The sequence below is a fragment of the Myxine glutinosa genome, chromosome 4, assembly GCF_964187855.1.
Source record: "Myxine glutinosa chromosome 4, kmMyxGlut1.1, whole genome shotgun sequence".
NCBI classification, from domain to species: domain Eukaryota; kingdom Metazoa; phylum Chordata; class Myxini; order Myxiniformes; family Myxinidae; genus Myxine; species Myxine glutinosa.
This window is the reverse complement of record NC_136264.1, coordinates 24,904,975-24,919,198: the sequence shown is the minus strand read 5'-3', so window position 1 is coordinate 24,919,198 and position 14,224 is coordinate 24,904,975. Positions and strand designations below refer to the sequence as shown.

At 44.7% G+C, this 14,224-nt stretch overlaps 2 protein-coding genes across 6 annotated transcripts in view; one reads left to right on the top strand and one right to left on the bottom strand.

Annotated features, from left to right (window-relative positions):
- The window catches only part of LOC137424501 (uncharacterized), a 62,085-nt gene extending 59,540 nt beyond the window's left edge, over positions 1-2,545 (bottom strand). The window contains exon 1 of one of the 5 annotated variants that reach the window (XM_068112007.2): positions 2,256-2,545. The gene's annotated coding sequence lies outside the window, so the exon portion shown is untranslated. The remainder of the gene's footprint in view (positions 1-2,255) is intronic. The other 4 variants (XM_068112005.2, XM_068112004.2, XM_068112006.2 and 1 more) reach the window with 4 other exon arrangements.
- Positions 2,546-3,049: 504 nt separating this feature from the next.
- MED18 (mediator complex subunit 18) lies at positions 3,050-7,802 on the top strand. Its single transcript, XM_068112003.2, has one exon. It carries the CDS (start codon positions 3,248-3,250, stop codon positions 3,866-3,868), a length of 621 nt encoding a protein of 206 aa, XP_067968104.1. The 5' UTR covers positions 3,050-3,247; the 3' UTR covers positions 3,869-7,802.
- The last annotated feature ends 6,422 nt before the right edge of the window (positions 7,803-14,224 follow it).

The window sequence follows — 14,224 nt, the reverse complement described above, 5'->3', positions numbered from 1 at the left end:
TCAGTTGAGAACATTTAATATCTCAAATCCTACAATATATATATATATATATCTGCATACAACAATATATATATATATGACTGATCCAAAGTAAAGCACTAAAATGGATGCATTTCAACAAAACAAGTCACAGTTTTCTTTTCAAAACTGAGAAAGTAAGAGATTCTTGCCAGGTTTTCAAGCACTCCCTGTTTAATACATCCCCGCCATTGTTTCTTGTTGGCCTGGTTCAGCGCTCACCCCCGATAACATAGCGAGCTCACGGTGTTGGAATCCCACGTTCAAATCTCGTGAGACTACATCGATTTGGCTTGTCCATTGTCTTTTAGAATGTCCTTGTAATTTTTCTGAGGGTACACCGATGTCTCCTGATGTCCATTCATCATGCATTTACGATGTTTGTACAAGCTCTTCAATGAGCTTCAGACTGTCGAAAACACATACGACTCTATCGTTCTGATGGTGCTAAAGACCTCGGTGTTGCACATCAGGAACGAAATACGATCTCGATCCTCAAGGCCCTGGAACCTGTTTCCAAACGTGGCAGTGAAAGGGTTAAATCCATTGAGTCGTATTATTCTCGTACTTGGGTTGATAAATTGGACGGTTTTGTAAATGATGGTTTATCTGCTACCATATTCGTTTGAATGATTAAAAATCGCAACAAAATAGCGTCATGTGAGTTTATGTTGCAATACATACCAGAACGGCACTCATGAGAGAGCATACCTCCACCTGGTTGGCCATATCACTCAATGGTGAAGAATTACTTTAAAATATATATTAGCTCGATCCGGATCTTCACGAAATTGAATCGATTCTTCCTCGTCACACACACAACCTGTCCAACACGTTTCGTCCAAATCCATCCATAACTTTTCTTGATATCCCGCTATGTATCGTTTTTGGCCCGATCTCCCAATGCTGAAGAATCACTTAAAAATTAAATAATTCTCATATCCCAATCCATATTAAGATCTTCACCAAAATCGAATCGAATAGTCCTCGTCACGCACACAACCTGTCCAACAAGCTTCGTCCAAATCCATCCATAACTTTTCTTGATATCCCGCTATGTATCGTTTTTGGCCCCATCTCCCAATGGTGAAGAATCACTTAGAAATTAAATAATTCTCATATCCAAATCCATATTAAGATCTTCACCAAAATCGAATCGAATAGTCCTCGTCACGCACACAACCTGTCCAACAAGCTTCGTCCAAATCCATCCATAACTTTTCTTGATATCCTGCTATGTATCGTTTTTGGCCCCATCTCCCAATGGTGAAGAATCACTTAGAAATTAAATAATTCTCATATCCAAATCCATATTAAGATCTTCACCAAAATCGATCGGTTAGTCATTGTCAGACACCCAACCAGTCCACCAAGTTTCGTCCAAATCCGTCCACAACTTTTTGAAATATCGTGCAATTAATCGTTTTGGCCCCATCGCTAAATGGTAAAAATCACTTCATTAAATTTTTTTATCGCATCCAGATTCGGATCTTCATCCAAATCGAACCAATTCTTCCTCGTCACACACACAACCTGTCCACCAAGTTTCGTCCAAATCAATCCATAACTTTTCTTGATATCCCGCTATGTATCGTTTTTGGCCCCATCTCCCAATGGTGAAGAATCACTTAAAAATTAAATAATTCTCAAATCCGAATCCATATTCAGATCTTCACCAAAATCGAATCGGTTAGTCCTTGTCAGACACCCAACCAGTCCACCAAGTTTCGTCCAAATCCGTCCACAACTTTTTGAAATATCGTGCAGTATATCGTTTTGGCGCCATCGCTCAATGGTAAAAATCACTTACATTAAAAAAATAATTCTCGCATCCAGATTCGGATCTTCACCAAAATCGAATCGATTCTTTCTCGTCACACACCCTACCTGTCCACCAGGTTTCGGCCGAATCCGTCCACAACTTTTTAAGATATCCTGTTCACAGACAGACAGACAGACAGACAGACAGGGGTGAAAACAACCTCAGTGTTTGTTTTCGAGTTTGAGAACAGTCGAGGCAGATGCAGCCAGAGGGAGAGCGCCGGGTCCGAGTTCGGCAACGACACAGCTCGTCATCCATCGTTTCGTTTCCCGAGGATAACTTTCCAAAAGGTTCTCGCAGCTCCAGCCCCAGGCGCACATGGATGTTCATGTTTTATGATTCCCCACGGAGCACCAGAACCCCCCGCCGCATTCCCGAGCCGCCCGGATCCCATTTAATCCCCGATGTAAAATACCTTTCCCACAGCTCCAAGTCCCTCGCCGCCTGTTCTTCTCCCCAACGTTCGCAGAACTCGATTATTTGCCTCTCTCTCGCCTCATGGTCACATTCCTTTCTCCATCCCACGGCCTATCCCCCCTCCCCTCCTCGTCGTCTTCCCTCCTTCCTCTTCTTAGTTCTTCCCTCCTTCGAACATTTCCTCCATTAGGAATTCGTCTTCAGCTCCATTCGTTGCACCCCCTCACCTGTGCGTCTGTGTAAACTCTCACGCACTTCTCACCCCTCGTTGTTTTACGTCATGACGAGACCGCTATGCGGTCACACCATTGGGTGCCCCAGTGCTCCTTCCCCCGGCCCCGTGGGAGTAAAAAAAGCAATTTTATCGTATTATTATAGGATTACTAATGCCAAACAGGGGTATAGGTGGCTTGGTTCAACCGTTCAGCGTGTACTTTGGATCGACATGGGAATGAAAACGTTGCCTAGATGAGTCTAATCGTTCGATTACCCATTACCGCCAGAATGGTATCCGAGATCCGACCAAATGCCACGGGTTTGTCTTGTCTCGCCTGGAGACCGCGTGGTGTCGCATTGCGGAGTATTCCGCTTTTCCCAAGGTGAATCCGCCTCACCATTTGAATTGAGAATAACAAATGCAGCAGTCTTGTTAATTACGTGTAATACAGTTCGGTATCACGTCTCTATCTAGTTGTTAGCCGGCTATTTTATATATTGATAAAATCAATACGAGTTACGAGGTAAACGAAGAAATCGTAATCGGAGGTGTATTGGTAGGTATTCAGTTAGTAAAGATGGCGTTCGTCTTTTCAAGCGAATGGTTTTTTTTTTTTTAATGTTTCCTATACTTATCGATACAAGTTATTAAAGTCGTCTCAAAATAACGATCATCCTGTATTATGGTGTAGGATTCAGGCCCGGAAGGCTGGGTTATTGGAGTTGGTAATACTGTACTTCGCTGCCGGAAGTTGAATTATCGGCCTGTCGAGCATGGACGAGCATATCGCGGTGCAGCCGTTGACTGGAGGAAGCGTCAATACGACCGAGTACCTCTTGCAGGGGAGCGTGCTGGACTCGTCCCTGGATGCCCTGATCGCCCGCCTCCGAGGCGTCTGTGACAACCTCGACCCGGAGAGCTTCACCGACCGCGAGGCGGTTTGGGTCCTCAGGGTGCAGGGCGCGCCGACCCTGACGCTGCGGACCCGAACGGCGCTCGATCGGCCCGATTACCCGCACCTGCTGCGATACCTCGGCCAGGCGGAAAGCGGGGAGCGCGCGCGCATCGCCACGGTCCGCGCATGCGTGGACGTGCACGTGTCGGAGTCGGCGCACGCGCTCCTCGCGCACATGGGATTCGCGCTGGACTACGAGTACACGGCGCGGGGTCACGTGTTTCGCCGCGGCCGAGTCAAGGTCGCCGTGTCCAAGCTGTGCCGCCTGCCGCAGCCCGGATCTCCGACTCCCCCCGAACCCCTGACGGCGTCTCATCTCGTGGAGGTGAGCTGGGCCGGACCCGGAGGCGGCGAGGGTGGTGCCAACGCTGTCCGAGCGATGGCCGACCTGCTGCGTCCTTTGGTGTCCCTCGAGCGGCTCGACCCAAAGCGACTGTGACAACGACGTCCAATCTGCGATCTTCACCGATTCCACGGTCTGTAAAGAAAACCGCTCCTTTGGTTTCCCATTTGTGCGGTGGGAAAGGTGATGCGATGACGTCATCGTGACGTCATCCAACCACAAGCCCCACACTGTCAGGAAAGTTTCATTTAAATAAATATAATGTTGAACTTTCGTTTGGACAACTCTTCATGGAGAACTTCAAGTGCTTGTTTATAAATCCCTTTAGTAACCTGGTGTGTTAGCAATCGCTAGTTACCTCTTGCGGATAACTAGACCTCCACACACCTTGGTTTTTTTCATTGCATGGCCTACTTCTGTTCTGGGCTGTTCAATACATGCTCAGTCAACAGAGTTTGCCTTGTGTTCATTGTCGCACAAACAATTGTCCATCTTGTGAGCCCTAACTTTTGTCTGGGGATCACTCGAGGATAGCTCAAAGTGCAAGTGACTTGAGTTTTGACTGAAACGATCTAATGGCCCATTTTCTGATGACATTTAACGAGTACGTGGTCCGTCAGCTCAGGCTTTCGGCCTCGTGATGGCTTGAACGAATACACTGGCCGACAAAAAGAAACTTTCCCTCTGCTACCCTCTGGTGTAATTGACCGAGGTGAATGACACGTAAAAAAAGACAAAATGACACGTAAAACATAAGATAAAGGGAGCAGGAGACAAGATGGGGAGAGAGAGGGAAGCACACAAGTACAACATTTGAGAGCAGCGACATCGGGAGATCTGTGGGAGTTAGAGGGCTTGGGGGGAGGGCAGGAGAGGTATAAAACACATTGACATTGCTAGGACTTCCAGGACAGAAGTCGGAATTTCAAAAAGTGGATCTGGGGTGAATTAACGGGGGGTATAAAAGATCAAGGTTTTGGATGGGGGAAGATAAGAGATGGTGGTGAACAGCTGTTTTAAAGACCTGGAGGGAGGAGTGGGATTGAAGAGAGTGGGGGAGTTTGTTCCAGAGGTGGGAGAAAAGAGGAATGAAGGAGTGAAGGTGAGCAGAGAGCCTAGATTTTGGCAATTTCACCATAAGAGGGTTGCTGGCAGATCTTGTGCGACCTGTAGGAATATTTGGAGGACAGAGCCCAGAGAGAGCTGGAGGAGCAAGGCCGGAGAGGAGTCGGTAGAAGACAGAAAGACCACCAACCTGCCTGCGGTGAGTGAGTGAAAGGTCCTCGGAGGTAGCTTCATCGTCGGAGATTCCAATGATTCTGAACGCTTTGGTTTCAACAGCGTTAAGCCGAGCTAGGTGTGAGGCAGGAGGACCGGCCCAGAGTGGGGAACAGTATTGCATTGAGAATTCACTCGGTGCGTCAGGATTTTTAGTTACATTTGTATTTTGAGCATCGCGGAAGTATGCATTTAACTGTTTTGAAAAAATACTTTAAGCCCCTGCTTATACGCTTGTGACTGGCAGCGGGTTGGCCTCTGAAGAAACCAGCAGTGGTCCCCCGTCATGTTGGGGGTTGAAACTCCCCCGATAGTGCGTCTCCATTGTGCTGATATATTAGTGGAACCTCTCATCGCTTGTAGCTCTAAGGTTGGCTGGGGAGACGTCCAGTTTGAAAGCCTCCCATGCAGCCAGCTCCAAGTGCGTTCAGCTTTGATTGGACGACGGGATCGGACAATAAATCCTGAATTTCAATTTGGCTTCGGTTAAAATTGCTCCAATTTTTTTTCTTTCAGGTAAATAAGTCTCACACCTTCAACACTCATTGCCTTTACAAAGTTCTTCATTAGGCCAAGTTTTATATGCAGTGGCACAATAAATATTCTTTGTGGATGTGCTCGTGGCACATTGAGTTTTCCTGGAATATGATCCGTTCTTGCTGCAGGGAAATTAATAATAACTGGAGCAAAGTCGATGACGCGTCATCGCAAATCTCCACGCTTCCCACTCGATGCAAGTTAAACGATGCCAAAAACTTCCTCCAGTAATATACCGAACATGAAATTTTGAGTTTAAAAATCTAATGGTTTGACCCCTGTGACCCCAATTTCCCACCCATCGAGCATGAACCGGGGGTCAAATTCAAAAAATCGTTGCACATTTCATGCCTCCCCTTTTCGGGACTAAAGTTTCATTTTAAAATGTTTTTAAAAAATAAAAATGTTTGAAATTCACCAAACTTGGTAGTTATGATCACCACAGGGCAAGAAGGTGTAAGAGCGGTATCATTTTTGGCTCCGCCCCCCAGGTCCTAGGGGAGGGTCAAAAGGTGAATGACCGAAAAATGCAACCATGGTCACATTTAAAGATACAACAACAACATGCATTTTAAGGCCATGTTCCCTGCTAGAGCGGGGGTTAGCCTTGCGGTCCCCATGACAATCTTCTCCATTTTGCCCTATTTTCTGCATCTCTCCTTGTTAACCCCCTTGCCCGCATTTCTTCTTCCACCATCTTTAGCCAAGTCTTTCTCGGTCTTCCCCGTCCTCTACTTCCTTCTACATTAACTTCCATCACTCTTCTCAACCAGTCACTTTCATCCTTCCTCAATACATGACCAAACCATCTCAACCTGTTCCTCTTCACAGCATCAATCACAGGCAATATTCCCATCATCTTTCGCAATTCATCATTTGTCTTCCTCTCTCTCAACGATACTCCGCACATCCATCGAACCATTCGCATTTCCACCCTTTCCAGCCTTCGTTGCTGCTCTACGTTCATTACCCATGTCTCGCTCCCATAAATCATAACACTTCTCACACATGCAGCATACACCTTTCCCTTCAGCTTCAGCGACACTCTCCTCCTCATCAGCACGCCACTCAGTTCCCGAAACTTCTTCCATGCACATCTCACTCGAGCAACCGTTGCCGAGTCTGATCCACCTTCTCCATTCAGCATGTCTCCGAGGTAGCAAAATGTTTTCACACCTTCCAGCTTCACGCCGTCTCCAAGATCCAACTCAACATTTCCTCCATCTGCAGCTCCCTCTGTGCACACCTTACATTTGAATGTAGCTGCCACACTGGTTAATGACCCTCTCAGACCACTACATTTTTGATGAACCCACTCAGCACACATTGTACATTGAATGGAGTTCACTCCGACACCCTTCCTACACACAGCACACGGCCACTTCCCAGTTCTTTCCACCTCACTATATGCTTTACCACTTGCCATCACCTTTGTCTTTCCGATATTCACCTTCAGACCTTTTGTCTCCATACATTCCTTCCACTTGTTCATCTTTTCCTTCAGTCCATCCATACTTTCCGCAATCAACACCAGATCATCTGCATACAACAACTCCCACGGTAAACCCTCCTTTACGGTCTGAGCCAGCACCTCCATCACAGCTACAAATAGTAGTGGACTTAGTACCGACCCCTGATGCACTCCCACCTTCACCTCAAACTCACCACTGTTCCCGTCCTTCGTCCTTACAGCTGTGCGTGCTCTTTTGTACATTCACATTTAAAGATGTGTTTATGAAACTGTATATGTGATCAGCAATGGGGGACCCATGAAATATGTAATGATTTTGTTTTTAATTTGACCATGGAGACTCGGAGTTTTCGGCGTCGAAACCGAAGGTTTTTCCAACTCAAAATTTGACATTGGGTCATTCTTGGTGGAATATTTTACCATCTTTCAACTTTGCTTTTTGTGAGGATTTGCGATGGCGTGCCATTGACTTGGCTTCAGTCTTGACCTTGAGGTCGTTTTCAAGGTCAAAAGGGTCAAATTTGACATTTTTATTTCAATGATGCATTACAGACAATATGTGGCATGTGCATAAAATGTGCGTGGAATATGATGATTTAAGGCTTGATAAAGCCATTGTGCACACTTAGTTGGATCAAAATCCAATAAGAAATGCCTGATATCTTGGGATCATCTCGACCTTGTTTCCATACTTTTTGGAGTAACATCCCTACATCCTTTTACATTAAAAAAAAAAGTTTTTAATACTTGTTTATTTACTTTTTTAGAAATATACAAAGATGTTCTACTACTGATTTACAAATGTAGTACAAACTTTATAGACGTGCTCACCAGAGGCATACTGATGGTGTCTGACGCCCAGGGGAAAAACATAATTTTGCGCTCCAATTTGCATAATTTTTTCCCTGCTTCCAAAATTATTTTTCCAAAATAATTTCCCTCCCTCAAATCCCCAACCCCAGTCACCATAGGGTAGAGACATATTGAAACTGGGATCTTTATATTCAAATATCAATAATTCACCATTAACCACTCCTCTCGATGCAGTATGCCAAAACAAAGATGAAAGGAACACTATGTCAGTTCAAATATTTATTCGATTCAGTGTTTTTTTGTTTGTTTGTTTTTGTTTTTTTTGTATACAAGATCGAGGTTCGTGTAACAACTAACATCAATCACAAAAAAGGACAAACGGACACACAAAACATACAATAAGGGGAGCGTGAGACAAGATGGGGGGGAGAGAGAGGGAAGCATACAAGTACAACAGCAGAGAACAGGGACAACGGAAGATCTGTGGGAGGGAGAGGGCTTGGGGGGAGGAGGCATGGGAAGGCGGGGGAAGGGGGTGGGAAAGGTATAAAACACATGGACACTGCTGGAACTTCCAGGAAAGAAAGAAGTCGGGATTTCCAAAAAAAAAAGTGGATCTTGGGTGAATTAACGGGGGTAGAAGAGATCAAGGTTTTGGATGGGGGAAGATAAGAGATGGTGGTGAACAGATGTTTTAATGACCTGGAGGGAGGAGTGGGATTGAAGAGAGTGATGGAGTTTGTTCCAGAGGCGGGAGAAAAGGGGAATGAAGGAGTGAATGTGAGCAGAGAGTCTTGATTTTGGCAGTTTAACCATAAGAGGGTTGCAGGCAGATCTTGTGCGACCTGCAGGAATATTTGGGGGACAGAGCCCAGAGAGAGCTGGGGGAGCAAGGCCAGTTAGGGGTCGATATAAGACAGAAAGACCACCTACCTGGCTGCGGTGTGTGAGTGAAAGGCCCTCGGAGTTAGCTTCATCGCGGTAATCATCGTTGGTGGATAATCCCCTGTTCAGGTTGTTCTATGCAATGCCAAATGCCTACGTGATGCCCCGATGTGGCGAATCTGCCGCCAGGAAACTGTGACTTGAGAAGGTTCTTGATCACTCGGTTCGCTTTTAATTTTGACATCGTTACTGGAGAGGATTTGTGATCACGTGTGTCCTGCGTGTAGCACTGGTACATCGCTATTAATTTTATTTTCATAAATGTAACGCTGAAATTTCTGCTGATATTATTTGACGTCACATTTTCACGCAAAATACAACGACACTGAGGCAAATGTGTCGAGAGGCCCCGCCCCCACCAAGCTGATTGACAGTCGTAGTCCTTCCCACCCCTCGGATCCCTTCCTATTCTTTTACCTTTTTACCTATTCTTTTCCGTGCCATCCTTACATAAAGAGTACGCGCGTACTCTCGGATTTTGGTGTTCTACCTGCAGGCAGGTCCAGTACTGCCGAAGCAGTTTCTTGGCAATGGTTATGCTGGGTGGTTTGCCATTGCATTCCCAGAAGTAGTTCGGGCGGGAATTTGTAATTTGGCCGTGGTTCCGACGATACCTCGTCAACGCTTCGTGAAGGACACTGTGGGGTCTTTAACGTCCACCACCTAATTCTTGCAGACGGGACGCCCAGTTTAATTGTCCATCCGAGAGAGGCACACACATTGATGAATCACCCTGTCTGTTAAACACCAGGATAACAGTTTATAGCCGTGTACCCTTCCCTCCTCCCCCTCCCACAGATCTACCGACGTCCCTGTTCTCTTCTGTTGTGCTTGTGTGCTTCCCTCTCTCTCCCCCTCTTGTCTCCCGCTCCCTTCATTGCACGTTTTATGTGTCTGTGCATGTTTTCATCTTTAATGTGTTAGCTCTTTTAATGTCTTTAATGTCTTGCTAGGTGTGAGCAAATGTGTCAAAAGAGTCATGCTGATGTAAGAAGCATCTGATGAAGAAGGTATTGGTGCCATGCTGGTTGGTGCTCTTTGTGGCAACAGTAATCACGTGATTCACAGTAAAGCCATCTCAAGAATCTAAAACTTGTTTGCTCCCTGACAATGGATAAATTAGTGGTGGAGACTGCGTCAATCAATCTTTCTTAAACTGTACTGTATAGTGCTTATAATTATTTATTTTACATCGTCTTAGGCTCATGGAGCAGCAGTAGCACAAATCGCACAAACACTGATGTCGACAAATACACGAGACAACACCAGACTTGACTGCAGTCAATTCAGCCACTGACTTAATGACCTTGGAGGAGGTTGTGCAAATTCCCAGCACACTATGGGTACTCATGGTGACGCCATCTTTGTGACATCTCTTCCCTCTCCGCAGTCGGCAGGGCAATGAAGGAGAATTGACGCTTATTAGGGAGGAGGAGGGGACAAGGACCAGTATGTTAGTCTTGTCAGCATGGAGTTTGAGAAAGTTCAAAGACATCCATATTTGAATTTCAGAGAGACAGGATAAGCCTGGTGTTGGCTCAGCGGTTAGGGTGCTGGCTTGGGATCCCAGGATCCTGAGTTTGAATCCCGGTGGATCGTTGAATTAACGCCAGGGAGGTTGACTCAGCCTGTCATCCTTCCAAGGTCGGCAAATTGAATACCTGGTCACTGGTAATTGGGGCATTGCATCAGCGGCACAAACACTCCCAGAAAAATGATGCAACCAGCAGCCACAGGCTGCATACGAAACGACAGCAACAGAGGGACAGGAACTCTGAGTTGCAGAAGAAAGGGCATCATCAGATTCAATGGACAGGTGAATGTGGGTATCTTTAGCATAATAGTGAAAGGTCATATTGAAATTCTGTAGCATTGCACCAAGTGGAATCAGACAAAGAAAAAACAAGAGTAAACCAACAATAGATTCTCCGTCTCTTCGTTGATCAGGTCGGCAGTCCAAAGTTGATCAAGCGTACTTCACTGCGCTGTCCATGTCCACCTCAGAGCTGTACAGCACCTGTTTGAATTCGTTTGTTGTGTTTCACCTGGGTGAGAATCACCTTGCTTCCGTAAACCTCACTATCCTGCAGTTTATCATCGACTTTTCCACTCTTTTACTTAATGTTTGGAAACTTTGTGGCATCCAAGTTTGCTATGTACAAGTCACACCGGTCGGTTACCTTCATAGCTTGCTTATGACGTAAGTATGCTGTTGTCAATAACTTCACATAGTTCATAAAACGCTTGTTGATGTGCCTGTTCAAGCTGAATTTGGTGAACTCGTTTCGACTCGTCCTCACTCCTTTACCAGCCTCGGCCTGCGACCTATTTCCAACTAGATTCATGGAATACTTACCCTGCGCAGTCAACTTGTTGCTAGCCAACTCTTCTGTTTTTGACCATTTTTTTCTTTGATCCAATATGGCTGCCAGACCACGTGAGCGATGACAAATTTATATTCTCGAATGTAATTGTTGCAAAGATCACGCTCAATACATTTCAAACTGATCAGACTCAGCGTTGTCCCTGTCGAATTATGACGTCATAATTATGGCACCAATGACGTCATCGTTAACAACACCTATTCCCCACATGGAGATCTTTACAATGAGCCATGTTTAAATTTTTTCCACTCGTGAGATACCCATGCTACGCACGGTTGGGAGGCCAGAAGCAAACGGGCAATGCAGAAACGGTGAATGCTAAAGCATGAAACCAATAAATTCCACATTCCTGTAGCACCTTCAGTCGCACGTCAGACATGGACAGCAAGTTCGTGAAGGACTTCCATGAAAAACGTACCCGTTCGCAAACAAACGGGTACGTTCACGTATAGAAACATCGATCGTGGGACCGTGGCACCGTGGCGAATCTGCATATGGCGATCTGCGAAGTTCACGTTCAGAAAGTAGCAACCATCACGGCATGTCGTCATTCACTTGATAGGTTCACCATGTCAATAAATTATATTTCGTTCAAAATCATGGTAGATTAGCAAACCTATACATTTTTGGAAAGGTTATAGCATAAGGAAACTAAAAATCAATGTTTACATTTGGAGAGATACCTGTATGGCGGCCATTTTGGATTTTCAAAATGGCCACTGTAAAATACATATTTTGTTCTATTTCTGCCTCTAATTACCCTAAAAACTTTTTAAAATATACTAAACCTATATTTTCAGGGACAAGGAATCCAATGAAAGTATCAAATTAGTGCTATGGGGAATGGTAAGACATGAATCAAAGGTTTTGAATTGCAAAATACTGTCTTTATATTCGCGATATGTTGCATAATCAAATACATGTTATCATTTTGTACAGGCAGTTAATAACATCAAAATGTGTCACAATAATTCATATCACCAAACATACACAGGCAGTCAGTAAAATCATATATACACATGCAGTCAGTATAACTTCACATCTACACAGGCAGTCAATGGCATCAAACATACACGATTACAGAATATGCCATTTCGAGTTCGTCATCACTGTCCTGTGTGTCGTATCCGACAATATAGTCCGCATCGTTTTCACAGTCCGTTCCACACAAGCAACGGTCGGTCAAATTGATTGGCAAATCGAATTGGTCGAATGGTCGATCGAATCGAATTCGATGAATCGAATCGATCGAATTGGTCGAATGGTCGAATGGTCGATCGAAGCGATTGGTCGAATGGTCGAATTGGTCGAATGGAATTGGTCGATTGGTCGAATTGGTCGAATCGAATTGGTCGGAATTGGCAAATGTAAACATTGATTTTCAGATTTTCCATGTAATAACGTTTCCAAAAATGTATAGGTTTGCTAATCTACCATGATTTTGAACGAAAAAACATAGTGAACCTGACTATGAACTCGATATCTCTTTTTTCATTCCAAACAACATAACTCCAATTAATCACAAAATAAACTTTTAACAACATTGTTAATGTTTCCTTCATTGTAAAAACTATCAAGTCAACAGTTAAAATGATTTTTAGCCGATAGGTGTTACGGCCTTGGCAAGATCGATGGAGACAGCGATCTGTTAGCTTATACACCGCCCAAATAGCTATGTGGAATTCTCTCATGTAGAGATTAAATCCACGTCATTTGAACTTTGGCCGGGGTCAATATTCACCTTTAATGATGTTTATATACGAATCAAAAAGAAGATAAAATTGGTTTTGGGTCGTCCTTTCCGCATATCTCGTGAGATTGTGAGTTGGAGAGACGATCGTGATGGCGGGGAGGGGGTTGGCATTCTCTCAAGCAGAGATTCAACCCATGTCCTTATAAAAGGTCTTTGTCTGAGGTCACAGAGTCCGATCGGTGCAGCTGTGCAGCGATTGGTGCAGCCGTTTGTGCGGCACCCGGGAAAATAACGTTATGCGGGAGTCCAAACCTGAAAATGCTGGAGGCCAAAGCTGAAATTGGAAAAACAATATAGCCTATTTTACTCCAGGGGATCCCAGGATTACCCACCCAAAATATAGTTGCGATTGGTTTCGCTGTTTTTGCGGTACCTTCGAACGGATGGATAGACGGACGGACAGACAGACGGACGGACATTTGGTGAATTATAGTAAGATGCAGCGGTTTTGGAGATATAGAGATACAACATTTTTCGGTTTTTCCAAGATGGCACCTGTACCACATGACCCATGACGTCATGATTACCATTAAAATATTATACAGGAGGAGGTGCTCCTATAGTGAAAATTTTGTGCCCATCAGACCAAAAGTTGCTGAGAAAAAAAAAATCACAATGATCGGATAAGTGTTGTACTTGTTCAATTATGACATCATAGCGAAAGCACCGATGACATCATCATTAACATATCTTATTCTCCAAGGGCAGTACTTGACAATGAGCCATGTTTCAATTTTTTCCATGGAGCAGTTTCGGAGATATGGAGGTGCAACTTTTTCGATTTTTTCCAAGATGGCGTCTGAACCACATGACCTATGACGTTATAATTATCATTAAAAATGCTGCAGGAGGAGTCGCACATACTACTGTGTTCACAAAGTATCCGACCTTTATTTTTCGTGCGTAAAAAAAAAGAAGCTAGGGAGGCGTTGATTGGTGCACGTATGTAGGCGATTCTAATGCACACGCGTGAATTTTTTCCTACCTGCAGAAGCTGTCATTCGACGGCAGACCGCCAATGAGTGAGGACATGTAAGTGAGCGCCGTCGGATTTTCGTTTTTGACAAAATGACGGAAAAACTTGAACAACGCTACTGCATCAAATTTTGTGTAAAGCTTGGCGATTCCCAAGTGGAAACGATCCGCAAGATTCAACACCGTTCATTCCATTATGAAGGAGGATTTGGGCTTCAGGAGAATCTCAGCGAAGTTCGTACCAAAGCTGCTAACGATTGAGCAGAAGCAACTCCGTTTGGAGATCGCACAGGACA